This window comes from Mytilus edulis, chromosome 12 (assembly GCF_963676685.1).
Source record: "Mytilus edulis chromosome 12, xbMytEdul2.2, whole genome shotgun sequence".
NCBI lineage: Eukaryota > Metazoa > Mollusca > Bivalvia > Mytilida > Mytilidae > Mytilus > Mytilus edulis.
Genome location: NC_092355.1, coordinates 41,847,286 through 41,861,161, shown reverse-complemented (window position 1 = coordinate 41,861,161; position 13,876 = coordinate 41,847,286). Strand labels below are relative to the sequence as shown.

General features: G+C 32.4%; 1 protein-coding gene across 1 annotated transcript in view; it reads left to right on the top strand.

The window, feature by feature from the left end:
• Nucleotides 1–230: 230 nt before the first annotated feature.
• The window catches only part of LOC139498502 (glutamate receptor ionotropic, kainate 4-like), a 37,448-nt gene continuing 23,802 nt past the window's right edge, over nucleotides 231–13,876 (top strand). The window contains exons 1-4 of the mRNA XM_071286916.1: nucleotides 231–334; nucleotides 8,369–8,503; nucleotides 9,581–9,889; nucleotides 11,006–11,196. Coding sequence (XP_071143017.1) covers nucleotides 244–334; nucleotides 8,369–8,503; nucleotides 9,581–9,889; nucleotides 11,006–11,196 — 726 coding nt within the window. The 5' untranslated portion in view covers nucleotides 231–243. The remainder of the gene's footprint in view (nucleotides 335–8,368; nucleotides 8,504–9,580; nucleotides 9,890–11,005; nucleotides 11,197–13,876) is intronic.

Genomic DNA, 13,876 nt, shown 5'->3' with positions numbered 1-13,876 from the left:
AATCTGTTCAGTTCCGTCTCGCTTACGGTCCTCAAACTTCAGGGTATAATCTTCAACAGATGCGGATTATACTAATGTTCATTATAATAGTTCATTAATAATACAAGTTTTATTTCAATTATTACTTGTCAATAATTAAACAATCATTTAATAATTATTTACAATAATTTACAATATTCCCTCAAGGCAGCTTATTGATCACTTTCAATCGTATTTCTTGTTCATATAAATCTCAGTATGTAGATGTATATCTATAATTCTGGAATGATTATACAATTTCTAACAGTCTGTGTGCTATGTGTGCCTCTTGTTGTGTCAACCCAAATCAAAATAGGTAAGAAGTTTTGAATTTAATTTCTTAACATTGGAATACGTTATTTTGCTCATAAAGGTTTTACAACCTCGTTGATTATTATATGTATCGACATAATAGAGATAGTTATATTGAAATCTGTAATATTTATTAAATTTTTGTATATGTTATATTGTACTATACTTTAAATTTACTTATGTGAATTGAAGTATTTTTGTTTTTATGTTGTGTATTTGACTTATTGTCATCTGCTCTATTTTGTGTGTTTTCTTCTGGATAATAAATCTGTTTAAACCGTGTTGAATTAAACCTTTTAAAAGAATCTATCGCTTAACTTATCATTATGTCTGTATTAAACTGAGTATCTAATTTTAAAAATGTAAAACCAATAGCCTGAAAGGGGTCATAACCAATTAATCTAGTGTAATGACTTTGTTTTCACTGGGACTCGACCCGGGACATCTATTTAACTAGGCATCGCTTTAAACGACTGAGCACAAGAGATACTTGCCTAGCTCAACCGCTTTATAGCTGCGGAACCGTAGCTCCTAGGTTCGCAAATAGTAAAACAATAACATAAGGACCTATGAGCTACGGTAATCCGCAAATAGTAAAAAAACAAAACAGCATAAGGACCTGTGAGCTACGGTAGATCCGCAATAGTCCAAAAATAACATAAGGACCTATAAGCTAAGGTTCCGCAGCTAAAACGCTAACGGCTAGTAGAAATAACACGTCACTTCAAAAACAGCCAAAAACTGTTCAAATTTTAATTTTATGGTGAATAAGTTATTTTTCCGTCAATGTCTATCTCCCTTACGATGTTGCCACTACGGGTAAAACTTTACTTTCAGTAAGAACTGAAACAAGGAATGTACTAGTATTGCTTCATGTTCTAATAGTATCTTCAGATATTTAAACAAATGCATTTACTCACAATATAATTGCAGAGTGCCCTTAGTCCGCATGTATATTGTTGGAATTTACACGAGATACATCTTGCCATAGGCAGATTCATGGAGGCCCCCTTCCGTGGGAAAAAATGATTGACTATATAGGGAATCACTGAAGCATGCCTGGAGCCCCCTTTTTAGGTCAGTCAGCACCCCTCCCCCTTATAAAAAGTTCTGGATCCGCCACTGCTAGCATACGTGTAATCAATCAAAATGTAAGACTAGTAACGTCAGATACGATTTTAAATTAGATAAACACAGAATAAGAGAAATTCGGAAATTAACGTTGATTGAATTTAAAATTCGGAAAATAAAACTCTGCCTTTTCCCTAAAATCTTCAGTAAAAAAAATAAAACTCAAACTCGTTGAAGACAATATTCTCCTAATGCGTCTTTCTTCTTCTTTAATTTTTTTTAGCAAACCTCGCATTTACACGATTTAATAGTTAACTTCAAATATCTTAAGTCGACAAAATTCGGTAGTTAACGGATTTGTGTGACAAAATGTGTAATTTTATGTATAATATTCAGAACAGAAGATGACATAATTTTCATTTCTTTCTGTCATCAGGAACGTGTTCCAATTTTGAAATGCTTCAAATATTTACATGTGAAGAATGTCCCCTCATACAGTGTAGCGTGTATGTAAAGGTACATTTAGGGGCCAGTTGAAGGACGCCTCCGGGTGCGGGAATTTCTCGCTACATTGAAGACCTGTTGGTGACCTTCTGCTGTTGCTTTTTTTCTATGGTCGGGTTGTTGTCTCTTTGGCACATTCCCCATTTCCATTCTCAATTTTAATTTTACATGTGTTATCATTTGACATCATTAAAACTTATTAGTACCAACACTTAAAGTAGGTATTTGCGAAAACAACAAGTCTAGCTAGTAGTCACGTATGATAAGTATCAAACTGGGTTTTCCTCATTGTTGAAGGCCATACGGTGACCTAAAGTTGATAATGTATCATGTGTCATTTTGGTCTCTTGTAGGGAGTTGACTCATTGGCAATCTTACCACACCTTCTTATTTGTATATGCAATTATCATCTTCAACTAGTTCGAATGGAAAGTTTATTTCTAATGATTGATCAGTCATTCTTAACAAGGCCGTTAGTTTTCTCGTTTGAATTGTGTCATATTGTCATTTCGGGGCCTTTTATATCTGACTATGTGGTATGGGATTTGTTCATTGTTGAAGGCCGTACGGACTCAGACTCTAAAAATTGATAAATTGTTATGATTGAGGAATCAGCAAATGTCATCCAAGGAACCACATGACGTGTATAAAAACAACTATGAGACACTGGACCTCCTTCAACAAAATAATAATAACATGAAGCAACCAACGTATAGTAACGTTTATAGTCTCCAGCTGGTATCTTGCTTCTGTGGCGAGCGAACGCTGATGTATAAATTGTTTTTAACATACAAGTTTAATTTGGGGTCTTCATCGCGGTCCGCATTTTTTAAAATCCTATCGATTTCATTTTCAAAAATGATTGATTTTGAGAGAGAAAAGTATACGTTAAGATAAATGTTTATATGTATATATCTATGTAACATTTTGTTTTACGAATATAAATTATTCATTTCAGTTTAATGTAAAGATCGTCAAATACACTACACTGTACAAATATTGTATAAATATGTACTGCTTGATCTATTGATTTCATTGATTAATTGATTCATTTGACTACCAGTATTATATCATGATTATGTCACCCAATAATTGCTAATGAAATACTGCTTAATTACAGTTAATAATACATATGCTGCTTTATTGTACAGTATTCAATGACTATTGATACCAACCTGCAAAAAGACATGAAATGATTCATTTCTTCCCTTGATAGCATTAATTGAAATGGTTCTTTGGAATTTAATTACATACATGGCATTGTTGCCTTTTGTGGTTTCCATTCAACTCAAGATAGGTAAGTTAAATTAAGTGTAATTTTGTAAAATATTTACAGCTATTTTCTTAAAGCATGTTGTTGGAAGGTTTGGTTGTCTTGCTTGCTTTGTTTGTATAAATGTTTGCTCCAGCATCAAATAGCATTATACAAGCTGTAGACACACCTATCTATTGATTGCAATTGTAAAACAAATCACAATACTTGAGCAATCGGTTATACAAATAAAGCAAACAAGCCATCAAAACCTTTAACCTACATGCAGTAGGAAAATAGCTGTAATAATTTAATTGTTGTGAGCATGTTTAAATAAATTCTCGATAAAAAAAATAATGTCAAATCGTATTTCAATGAAATAAAGAAATATGAATTATTTGTTTACATCTGATCGGTCGATTTTTAAATTTTCACATGAAACAAAGTCAGTACTTATACTTAAAATATCGCACGCTTTCTATACATTCATTTTAAATCTTTAGATCTTCTCAAAGACGGCATGTGGACTTTTTTTAACGTATGAACATAGCTTTAAGAGGACTATCATATAAAGGTAAAATCGAAACACCGTGATTTGTCGAAGTAATACTTATAAAAAAGAAGATGTGGTATTATTGCCAATGAGACAATTCATTCACAAGAAACCAAATGACACAGACATTAACAACTAAAGGCCACCGTACGGCCTTTTACAATGAGCAAACCTCATACCGCAAAGTCAGCTATATTAGGCCACGAAAAGACAAATGTAAATCAATTCAAATGAGAAAACTAACGGCCTAATTAATGTTTAAAAGAAATTAGTGCAAAACAAAGTGTAACGCATAAGCACACGACAACCACTAAAGAATGTGGCGGGGTTAACGGTGTTAGCGGGATCCCCACCCCTTTTCTATCCTTGGACAATGGTGTAACAGTACAACATATAATAAGAACGAACTATAATAATCAAAGTACTGAACATCGGATGACCGCACGTTTTTGTGGATTATCACAAGTATTTGTCTCAGAAAAAAAAGACATCTTTATACCTGAAAGTGAGATTAATGAGAGTGAGAAAAGTTCGTACGTAGATGATAAATTCAACCTATCTGTATAATTATTATTTTTTTTTATATTATATTAATATTTGTATGTAACAGTTTTTCATCCATTTGTATTTCATTCTATTCTATCATATTAATAAAAGTACAGTGCAAATGCATGGTGGACACTCTTCTGTAATAATACGATTTTTCTGATAGATTTGAGTAGGCATTCATACTTTCGCGCAAAACATTCAATGTCCTAATGCAGAATTATCGATCCTTGAAAGAGAGCAAATATCGATAACTGTGCATGCGATATTCTACCGCATGCATTTACACTTTTTATGTACGTGTGCATATATATTAAAGCATTTTTTACATCAGTTAAACTAATTATTTACGTATTGGTTTTTGTGCATGTCGTATCTATATATAGATTCACGAAAAGTTATATTGATCCTCTAATTTGCAAATCCTCTGGGTCAAGGTGTTGCATCACTCTAACGATCACATCTACGGTGAATTTTTCGTCGTATTCCGCCTCTCCGGAAGCTTTGGGGTAGTAAAGATCGTAAAAAAAACATTATAAAAGGTAGTTCTTCCTTCTTTATTATTTCAACAAATGTTTTTTGTTTTGAATTTAACAAAATCACATACTAAGTACCAGGCATTATTTAGTTTGCCCAATTAATTGTTTATGTATTAAAATGAATTATTTTGTTTTACAGGCATAAATAAAATAATATTTCATTAAAGTTTCTTAATAGACTGATTCTGTGTTGACCTTACTTGTTATACCTTCGAGGGTAGCTGTATTATTGTCGAGCAGGTGTCGAGGCTGAATCAATAAGCTGATCTAGAATCTATACAAGGTTCAATATAGATATTATCAGACTACATAAGACCCTGATTAAATGACAATGGGTTCCATGATAAACCTAAAATCTTTCCATTTTCCAATTTTAATGAAGTGAATAACATTTAAATTCTCGCTCGCCCTGCTCGTCCGCATTTAAGGTATATCTGCTCTTCATTCAATAGGCTGTAAACAAGACAAACACAGAACTCACAGTAACATATACTAGTCAACAAAAGAAACGATACACGACTTTGGAATAAAATTGACCAAAAAGTATTAAAACTAAAACAAAATGAGATACACTATTTTCAAAAGCTTTCATTTGCAATGTATGCACATATGATAATAAAAATCAAAACCTTTCGAGAAGTAAACAAATTCCTTGTAAACGGTCATAGGGTGCAAATTATTTTTACGGAAAGTTAGACACAAAATCGACACACAATTTTCTAAGTACCAAAATGAATTTTCAAATTTGTTTAAAAATATTCAATATGCTAATCAAGTTATGTTCATGTTGTAAGTAATGGGTTGAAATATTGTTTTTTTTTTTAAATTTGGGTTAAAAAGTGTGTTTTTTTTAAATCTCAAAAACTGCAAAAAAAAAAACTGTTTTCGTCTCAAATCAATGTTTTAGATATGAAAACAACACACTGTAAATTTGGAACCTTTCGGATAAGTTTAAGATTGTTAACGTTTGTTTTTTTTATTTCACTTTACACATACTCTCAATGGTAAATCAATCGATATATATAATGTTTTTCTTGTGGGGCGGAACTTTGCTTTAGAAATAAACAAAGAAACTGTACGATTTGTAAAAAGGAATTGATGGCAAATATTGTCTTCATTTTAAATGAGAGGTTGACATCATTAGTTGGAACTTCTGTTTTTAAAATTGTCATTTTATGTAAATTTTGTCAAAAAACTCGATTTTGACAAATGACGTCATGAAAGCAAAAAAAAATAAAAAATTTTAAACAGATTTATATTTCCATGGTCATTTAATTTTACTACCTTCAATATTGGTCCCTTTAAACGGAAAACTTCATCTTAAATTTGAAAAAATAGTCGTGTATCGTTTCTTTCGTTGACTAGTATATTATTTTCTCTTGCTAAAGATACAATATTTTATCCTGCAATTGGGTGTCCTACTATACAGATACAGCCCTTCAGATATCGCTATGCTGTATCTGTATATATCGCTTTAAAGCTCCGCCCACTGCCGGACTGTGTATTCCAGTTGCATTCCAATGACGATGACAATTATCGATTTCAAAACTTGAATGTGTATGATTGTGTTACAAAATCAACTGGCCATGTCAATTTCAGCATACATGTTTAGTGAATGATTGTCAAGTCTGAAGCGTAGGACGACTAGTACACTTCTGTTTCAAATTTGACAATGTTTTGTCATTTGTTTTTACTGTTGAAATTAGTTGTTATGTTAAAATAGATAATTATTCACCTTGAGCGATGTATTGTTGTTGACCATTCGAGATTCTTTTTTGAGAACCCGTCTTCAGTGTATATATAATGTGTGATTTTGATATTACTACGCGGGCCTCAATGGATAACAAATCGAAAATAAATGCTAAATATGTTAGTTTTTGTGTCTTTCAAGACACAAACAATATACAGAGCTAATTGCAGGATCAAGACAATAACTGTTTAGTGTCTTTAAATATCAGCTGTATTTGTACTCGGCTCGAAACAGGTGTAGTAGCTCGCTAAAAGCTCGCATACACCTTGTTTCCTAGCCTCGTACAAATACAGCTGATATTTAACGACACTAAACAGTTATTGTCTATGTATTTTACTTTACGGTACATGATTTCAAGTAACATATACATGTTATAAACATAACAACAACTGTATATATACTAATGTAACAAACTTAGATTCGACGTATGCATCTGCGAGCACCCTTGATACTGATACATTTTAAATGCCAAGTTTTATATAATACCACAAAACCTGTATCCCATCCGTTGAAACTGCCAAAACTGATCTATTGCCTTATGCACCTAACATAAAACTTTATGAATAGTAAGCTATTATCAGAACTTCTTATAATAATTCCCATCTATTTATAAGAACTACAAAAAACAAACAGGGAAAACAGTTTCAAAAGAAGTGAAATCTATTGTTACATTGTGTTATAGATGATTAGTTTTCTGATATGAAAATTGTCAAGTCAAGTTAAAAAAATATATAATATTTGGAACACAATATCATTATAATTTTACTAATATAATATAAAGATGATTGTTTATCTGTGTGTTTCTCTGTCATGTATGTACTTCCATTTATTTGTATTGTAGTCCTGTTATGTAATGTTGACATTTTAGTGTTATATTTATTATTGTCAAGCGGTTGGTTTGGCTAGCCTCAAAACCAGGTTCAACACACCATTTTTTCTTAAAATGTCCTTTACCAAGTCAGGAAAATGGCCATTGTTGTTATCTTACAGTTCGTTTCTGTGTGTGTTACATTTTAGTGTTTATGTTGTTCTCCTCTGATATTTGATATATTGCTCTCAGTTTTAGTTTGTAACCCGGATTTGTTTTTTCTCAATCGATTTTTGAATTTCGAACAGCGGTATACTACTGTTGTCTTTATTTTTTACCAAATTGTTTTTAATTAATTTAATACAATTATACTGATTGATATATTTCATGTAGAATGATGCTGCTGTTATTTTTTTCCTACTATTTCTGTTTTGAAAAGAGTTTGTATTCACCAATGCAAACTATTTTGTTTACTAGTAGTTGCATTTACCATGCTTGGGCACATAAACAAATTCTAAAGATAAAAAGAATCGTTAACAGTTCAAAGATCCTTGGGGTAATAGAACCTATTTTTACTACTTTTATGATGTAGCACTTGTACTGTGTTTGTGGTTATTGCTTTGTGTACGGGTTTGTGGTAATTGCTTTGTGTATGGGTTTGTGGATTTTTTAAATTTGACAATATTAACGGACATAATTAAAGAATTGCAGGGTGATAATTCCAGAAAAGCCATGTTGGCACACGAAATTGATAACATATGTATTAAATTGACTGGTGCTGGGTTAATAATGGTGCAGGTGGACTGTTAGTGTCACCCATTTTCAATTATATATTCTAAGCTTCTTGGTTACATAGATTATATTCAATCTGTTTTGCGTAAATGCCTAAAATACCTTGATGAAACTTATTGAAAGAGTTATCTCCCTTAACCAAGGTCCTTCTCCCTTAATTTAGCGTATTATTCTTTGTACGTTAATCGAAAACCTCTGCAACCTTCTTTCTTTATTATACAAGGTGTAATTATTGATGAGGCTGAAATATGTGGAGTCCTTCCGCCTACAGCAGTGATAGATTGTTCACTTAATTGCAGAGCAGACATTTTATGGCAACCAATGAAAGACTGGACAGCGTTCAATATTGTAAGAACAGGTAAGTACAAGTTTTAAGGGCATACGATACCGTTTCATGGGAGATAATGACGTTGCTAACGTAAAATGTTATTTTCGCGACGTCAAACTATGACTTATCGGGAAAAGATTCAGTTTTTGACCGATTTTTATCATTCAAACTTATCTAACTTGAAAACGACTTTAGGGACCCTTGTTTATTAAAATCCCATATGGTTAGATTACGTATTAAGAAGATTATGTGTGCCAATTTTCATGAAATCGTGCTAAATAGTGCAATTTTTTAAATTTGATAAATATACAGCAAAAAAATGGTGTTTTTTTTATACATTCATGAACATTTGATAAATATGAGTTATTCGAAAAAACAAAATGCACAAATTTAAAGGTTATATTTATAAATTTACTGTTCACAAAATTTTATATAAAACAGAATTTTCAAATAATTTAATAAAAAACAGCTGAAAACAAAAAAAAAGTTATGTATTTCTGTCGAAAAGAAAAATATGTCCACAAATCCGAATTTTGAGCAAATATAAAATTTCAACCTCGTTTTATTCAAAAAGTAGCACATGAGGGTATATTTTTTATAACATATTTAATTTAAACAGGCAAAAAATAGCCTATATGCAAATTGTCAGCAAACTTTCAGTATAGAAACAAAACTTTATCGTATGCCCTTAAGTATACTTCTATCTACAAATCGTGCATCGTAACTGTCTTCACTTACTAATTATGGCGTCACTGTTTGGAATCATTCATGATGTCAATAATGTACCTAAATTTGAGTGTTTGATGGCATGACTTCATTTCAGCGGGTTGCGTTTGTTGAAGCTTCCAACCTTTTTGGAACAAATAAAGATTGTAACGATAGGTCACAATTCAGTCTTTAATTATTATCAAAATTGTATACTAGTACATTGAAGTCAGCTATAAAAGGCCCTGGCATAAAAACATGGCATTACTGCTTAACAATTCCAAAGAGAAAGCCAATGACCTTATTTAGGACTATACAATACTAGTAAACGAAATCAAATATGACTGACAGTTACCAACAACATTCACTGAAGTATATGTTCCTTCTTTCTTTTTCTTTTAGGATCACGTCTTTACAACGAAGGAGCAGTAGCAGTATATATGATACGAAATCTTTCAAATACAAATAAACCACCTGATTGGATTCAACCTTTGTCTGGAATTGGTCAAATTATCAGTGCAGAAGTTCAGAGTCAAAACCATTCTGACTATTGTTCTAGCAGATTTGATATTTCAGATTTAACTAAATATTTCTCCAACCTGGAAAGTAGAAGATTAAATAGTTATGGCACTAGCTACTCAAAAATGTTGATGGAAATATTAAAGGAACTAAAATGGATCAACGCTGTTCTAGTCTATGAAGATGATTCAGGTAGGTGTGTAAGCAATACATATGTTGGTTCGAGCTCATTGATACTTTTTCACTTAACAAATTTTAGTCCTGGTATCTATGATGAGTTTATTTACTATCACTGGGTCGATACCACTGCTGGTGGAGATTTATTTCCCCGAGGGTATCACCAGCCCAGTTGTCAGCACTGTGCTGACATGAATTAGCATTAATATGGTTATATTTATGAATTTACTGATCACAAAATTTTGAAGTTTAGAAATACTAAGGCTTTTTTACCTCAGGCATAGATTACCTTACCTGTATTTGGCAAACTTTTTGGAATTTTGGTCCTCAATGCTCTTCAATTTCGTACTTTATTTGGCCTTTTTAACTTTTTTGGATTTGAGCGTCACTGATGAGTCTTTTGTAGACGAAACGTTCGTATGGTGTATATACAAAATTTAGTCCTGGTATCTATGATGAGTTTATTCAACGTCAGAATAAAACACTTTGATAATGGTGATACGTGACTTTAAAAACAAAACGTTTTACCTGAATGGATAAAAATATGTCTTCGAACTATCATTTTTTAAAGACATTCTTTTTTCAATTGAGCTCTTACAAATATTCATGCAAATACACGATATTTTAAATTGAGCATTTAAAGGTTCCTTTTCGTAATTTGTATCTATACAAAACGAATTTTACCGTTTCGGACGAAGTAAATCCAGAAAATACCTATAATTAAATGTTATTTTCATGTTTTGATGTATTCAATTTTAGGTTTAGTAGGAATCTTGTAATAAATCATCCTGGATATTAAGTTTAATATGTATATTTTTATATTTCGGAAAATAACTAGTTATCTTTGGTGATAATAACACAATGTTGACTGCTGTACCCTATTTTTGACATTTATATATCTTATGTGTGTTTTGTTCACTTTCTTTGTCAATATAATTGGATTTTATGCGACTTTAATACAAGTGAGAAGTTGAGCCAGCTACAATACCAGGTTTAATTCACAATTTTCTACATAAGAAAATGAATGCACCAAGTTAGGATGAGATTTTGATTTTGAAATATGATTAGGGACTTTCCTTTTTGAATTTCCTCGGAATTCAGTATTTTTGTGATTTTACTTTTTATATATAGAATTTGAAGTTAGTGGTTTAACAGAGCAGTTACAGATAGATGGTATATTCCTCAGCATGTACAAAATTGATACTGGTTTTAGCAACGAAGATATTTACGATCTTCTGTATCATGTGTATGATATTTCTGCCTCAGAACTTTTTATCATAGTGGTAGGCGGAGGAAAAATGCTAAAACGACTTATGTCAGAGGTAATTCATATTACAGCTAGTGTTTAAAAATATGTATATGCTAAATATAATGTAAACTGTATTTTGAAAGAAAAGAAAGGTTAACAAGGATAATCATAAAAAAAACATTTACCCTGCGTACCCTTCTTGAGCATCTGTTATCGTCCTTAGTTTTTTTTATTTGGAGGGGGGATCGTGTTGCTCAAGCTTTTTTTTCAATGTCCAAGTTTTGTGAACTGTTGTTTGTATTTCTTTTTTTTTTATTTTAGCCATCATGGTTTTGTCAGTTTATTTTCGAATTGTGAGTTTGAATGCCCCTTTGTTATCTTTCGCTTCTCTTTAGTTAACTAAGCCCCCCCCCCCCCCCCGGTCACAAAAGATCGTACGATTTTTTGTCGTGGAAGATATAAAAAATAGTTGTCAAAAAAAAATATTTCGAGTGGTCACATCAGCTACGACATATCTACAATGGTTCCACGATGGGTACAGTACAGAAAAAAAGAATTGTAATTGTACTGTTGTGGGTTTGTTGCAAGTGAGTCGTGCGAAAGTCGTGCGACAGTCGTATGACAATCGTGAGTTGTTTGGTGCTTTTTTTAGGTTTTCATGTCATGGGATACGCGTGGTACTGTCATGTCACTGTCAAACAACTGTCGCACGACTGTCGCACAACATTCGTTAGTCACTCGCGCATTTGACTCCGAACTACTAGTCTATAAAGAAGGCCCGATTTTTTGCGTGCCATTTGACATTTGCTTTCAATATTGTTTAGTGTCATAAGTTCAGTCCGAATGAACGACGTTTTCGTATTAATTTATATAATATATGTTCAGCGAATTTAAACCAGGATGCGCCCGAAAAGCAAAATTTACAAAAGACCCTGCTGATAATTTCGTCACTGTAACGAGGGACGGGGAGGAGTCTACCGACATTCCCGCCAAATTGTATTTTTCTAAAAGAAAAAACGACAATATGTTGCACGACGAACGTACCACTGCCGTACAACATACAATCAATGTTGTGCGAGCACCGTGCGAAATTTGGTAATAGTGAAACTGTATCACAAGTGTCCTGCGACAGTTGTGAGATTGTCGTATGAAAGTCGTGCGACAATCGTACAATTGTTTTTATTAAAATAGTTTATTTTGGTACCTACGACAATGTGTTTATCGCACGACAGTCGCACGACAGTCGCACGAGTGTGGTAAGACACTCTCGCGACAGCCACGAGACAGTCCCACGACAAAAAATCGTAGAGCAAAAAAAGGTGAATGTTCAATTTTTGTTCCACGACACACGACAGCGTTACGATGCTGAAAATATCGTGCGACTGTCGTACGACGATCACAGATGACCAACGATTTGACTAAATGTCATGTCGTGGCGCTGCATAGATGTGTCGTGGGTTCGTTGTGACGAGGACTTTAACGAATGGTTGACACAAGTGAAAAACAATAGTCACAAAAAACTTATCTAGAAAGAACCTCACTTAAAAGTGTGAGTGATCAAAGCAACTCAATGAAGATTTGTTATGTGTTTTAATGATCTAATACCTATTTTTGAATAACAAGTCATATGCATTTGATATTACTACATCAGCGGCGATAACTCTCAAAGGAGTTTCGAAAAATAAAAGATCTAATTATAGGCTGAATAGTTGTGGTTTTCATTTTGCAAACAATTCGCAATGTTTCGTGAAATTAAATTGAGAATGACAAAGTATGTAAATCGTATTTTGGAAGCTTTCTTTACATAAAGCGATAAACGAAAATCAATCGATTAATAGATATCCACAATGTTTTGCAATAACACAAAATACCGCAACTTTGGTGTTATTATACAATGTGTTAATAATTGTAGTTTGTTCTACGTTTAATGATAAACGGAAAGGTAACAACAAGTAAGGCTTTAATACCTTGTTAACTAACTCGTCTAGTTTCTTTTATTTTTTTGTATTTTTTTGGTGTTCATGCGATTATGGTCCGTGTAACACCTAAAAATTCAAAGTTTTAAAAAGTATTGAAATTTTAGATTTTTGGAATTTTTATCAAAGTTTTAAAAGATCAAAATTCCAAATTGTGAAAAAGTTTTAAAATTTCAAAATTTTTACCAAATACAAGTAATTAAAATATCAAAATTCGAAATATCGTTTTTGAATTTGATAGTTTAGAAACTTGATCAAACTTTTAAAATATTACAGCACCCATATTTTAACTCGCAGAAGGTCAAATCGTATGGTTAGGTTGAGTATGTATATATATTTTCTACTGGACTTTCAGCAATAAAATGATTCAATACACATTGTATTATCTCATTTGATTTCAATTTTTTTCTGTTTTGCTCTACAATTTCTTACTTTCTGCAATCATGTCGGCAGATGCATATATCTTTAACGATCATTATTAACGTTTTAATCAACTATTTCTGTTCTTTATTGATTGTTGGCCTTAGATATTCAGCTTTGAGCGTTCCTGATCCAGAGAAGCACTTCGGTCGTAACTTTGATCGCTTTGTTTTCATTTTTTATCGATTGCATGACGATCATATATTGCCTTGTATCAATGTGTTCAGTTTTAAGTATTGGTACGGTAGGAAATCTGAATGCATGGTGTCGCAATGAACGTTGTGCTAGTCTGGAATGTTGAAGGTTTTTGATATCTTTTTACGCCGAAATTAAGAGTAAGATCAAATATTGGCAGCC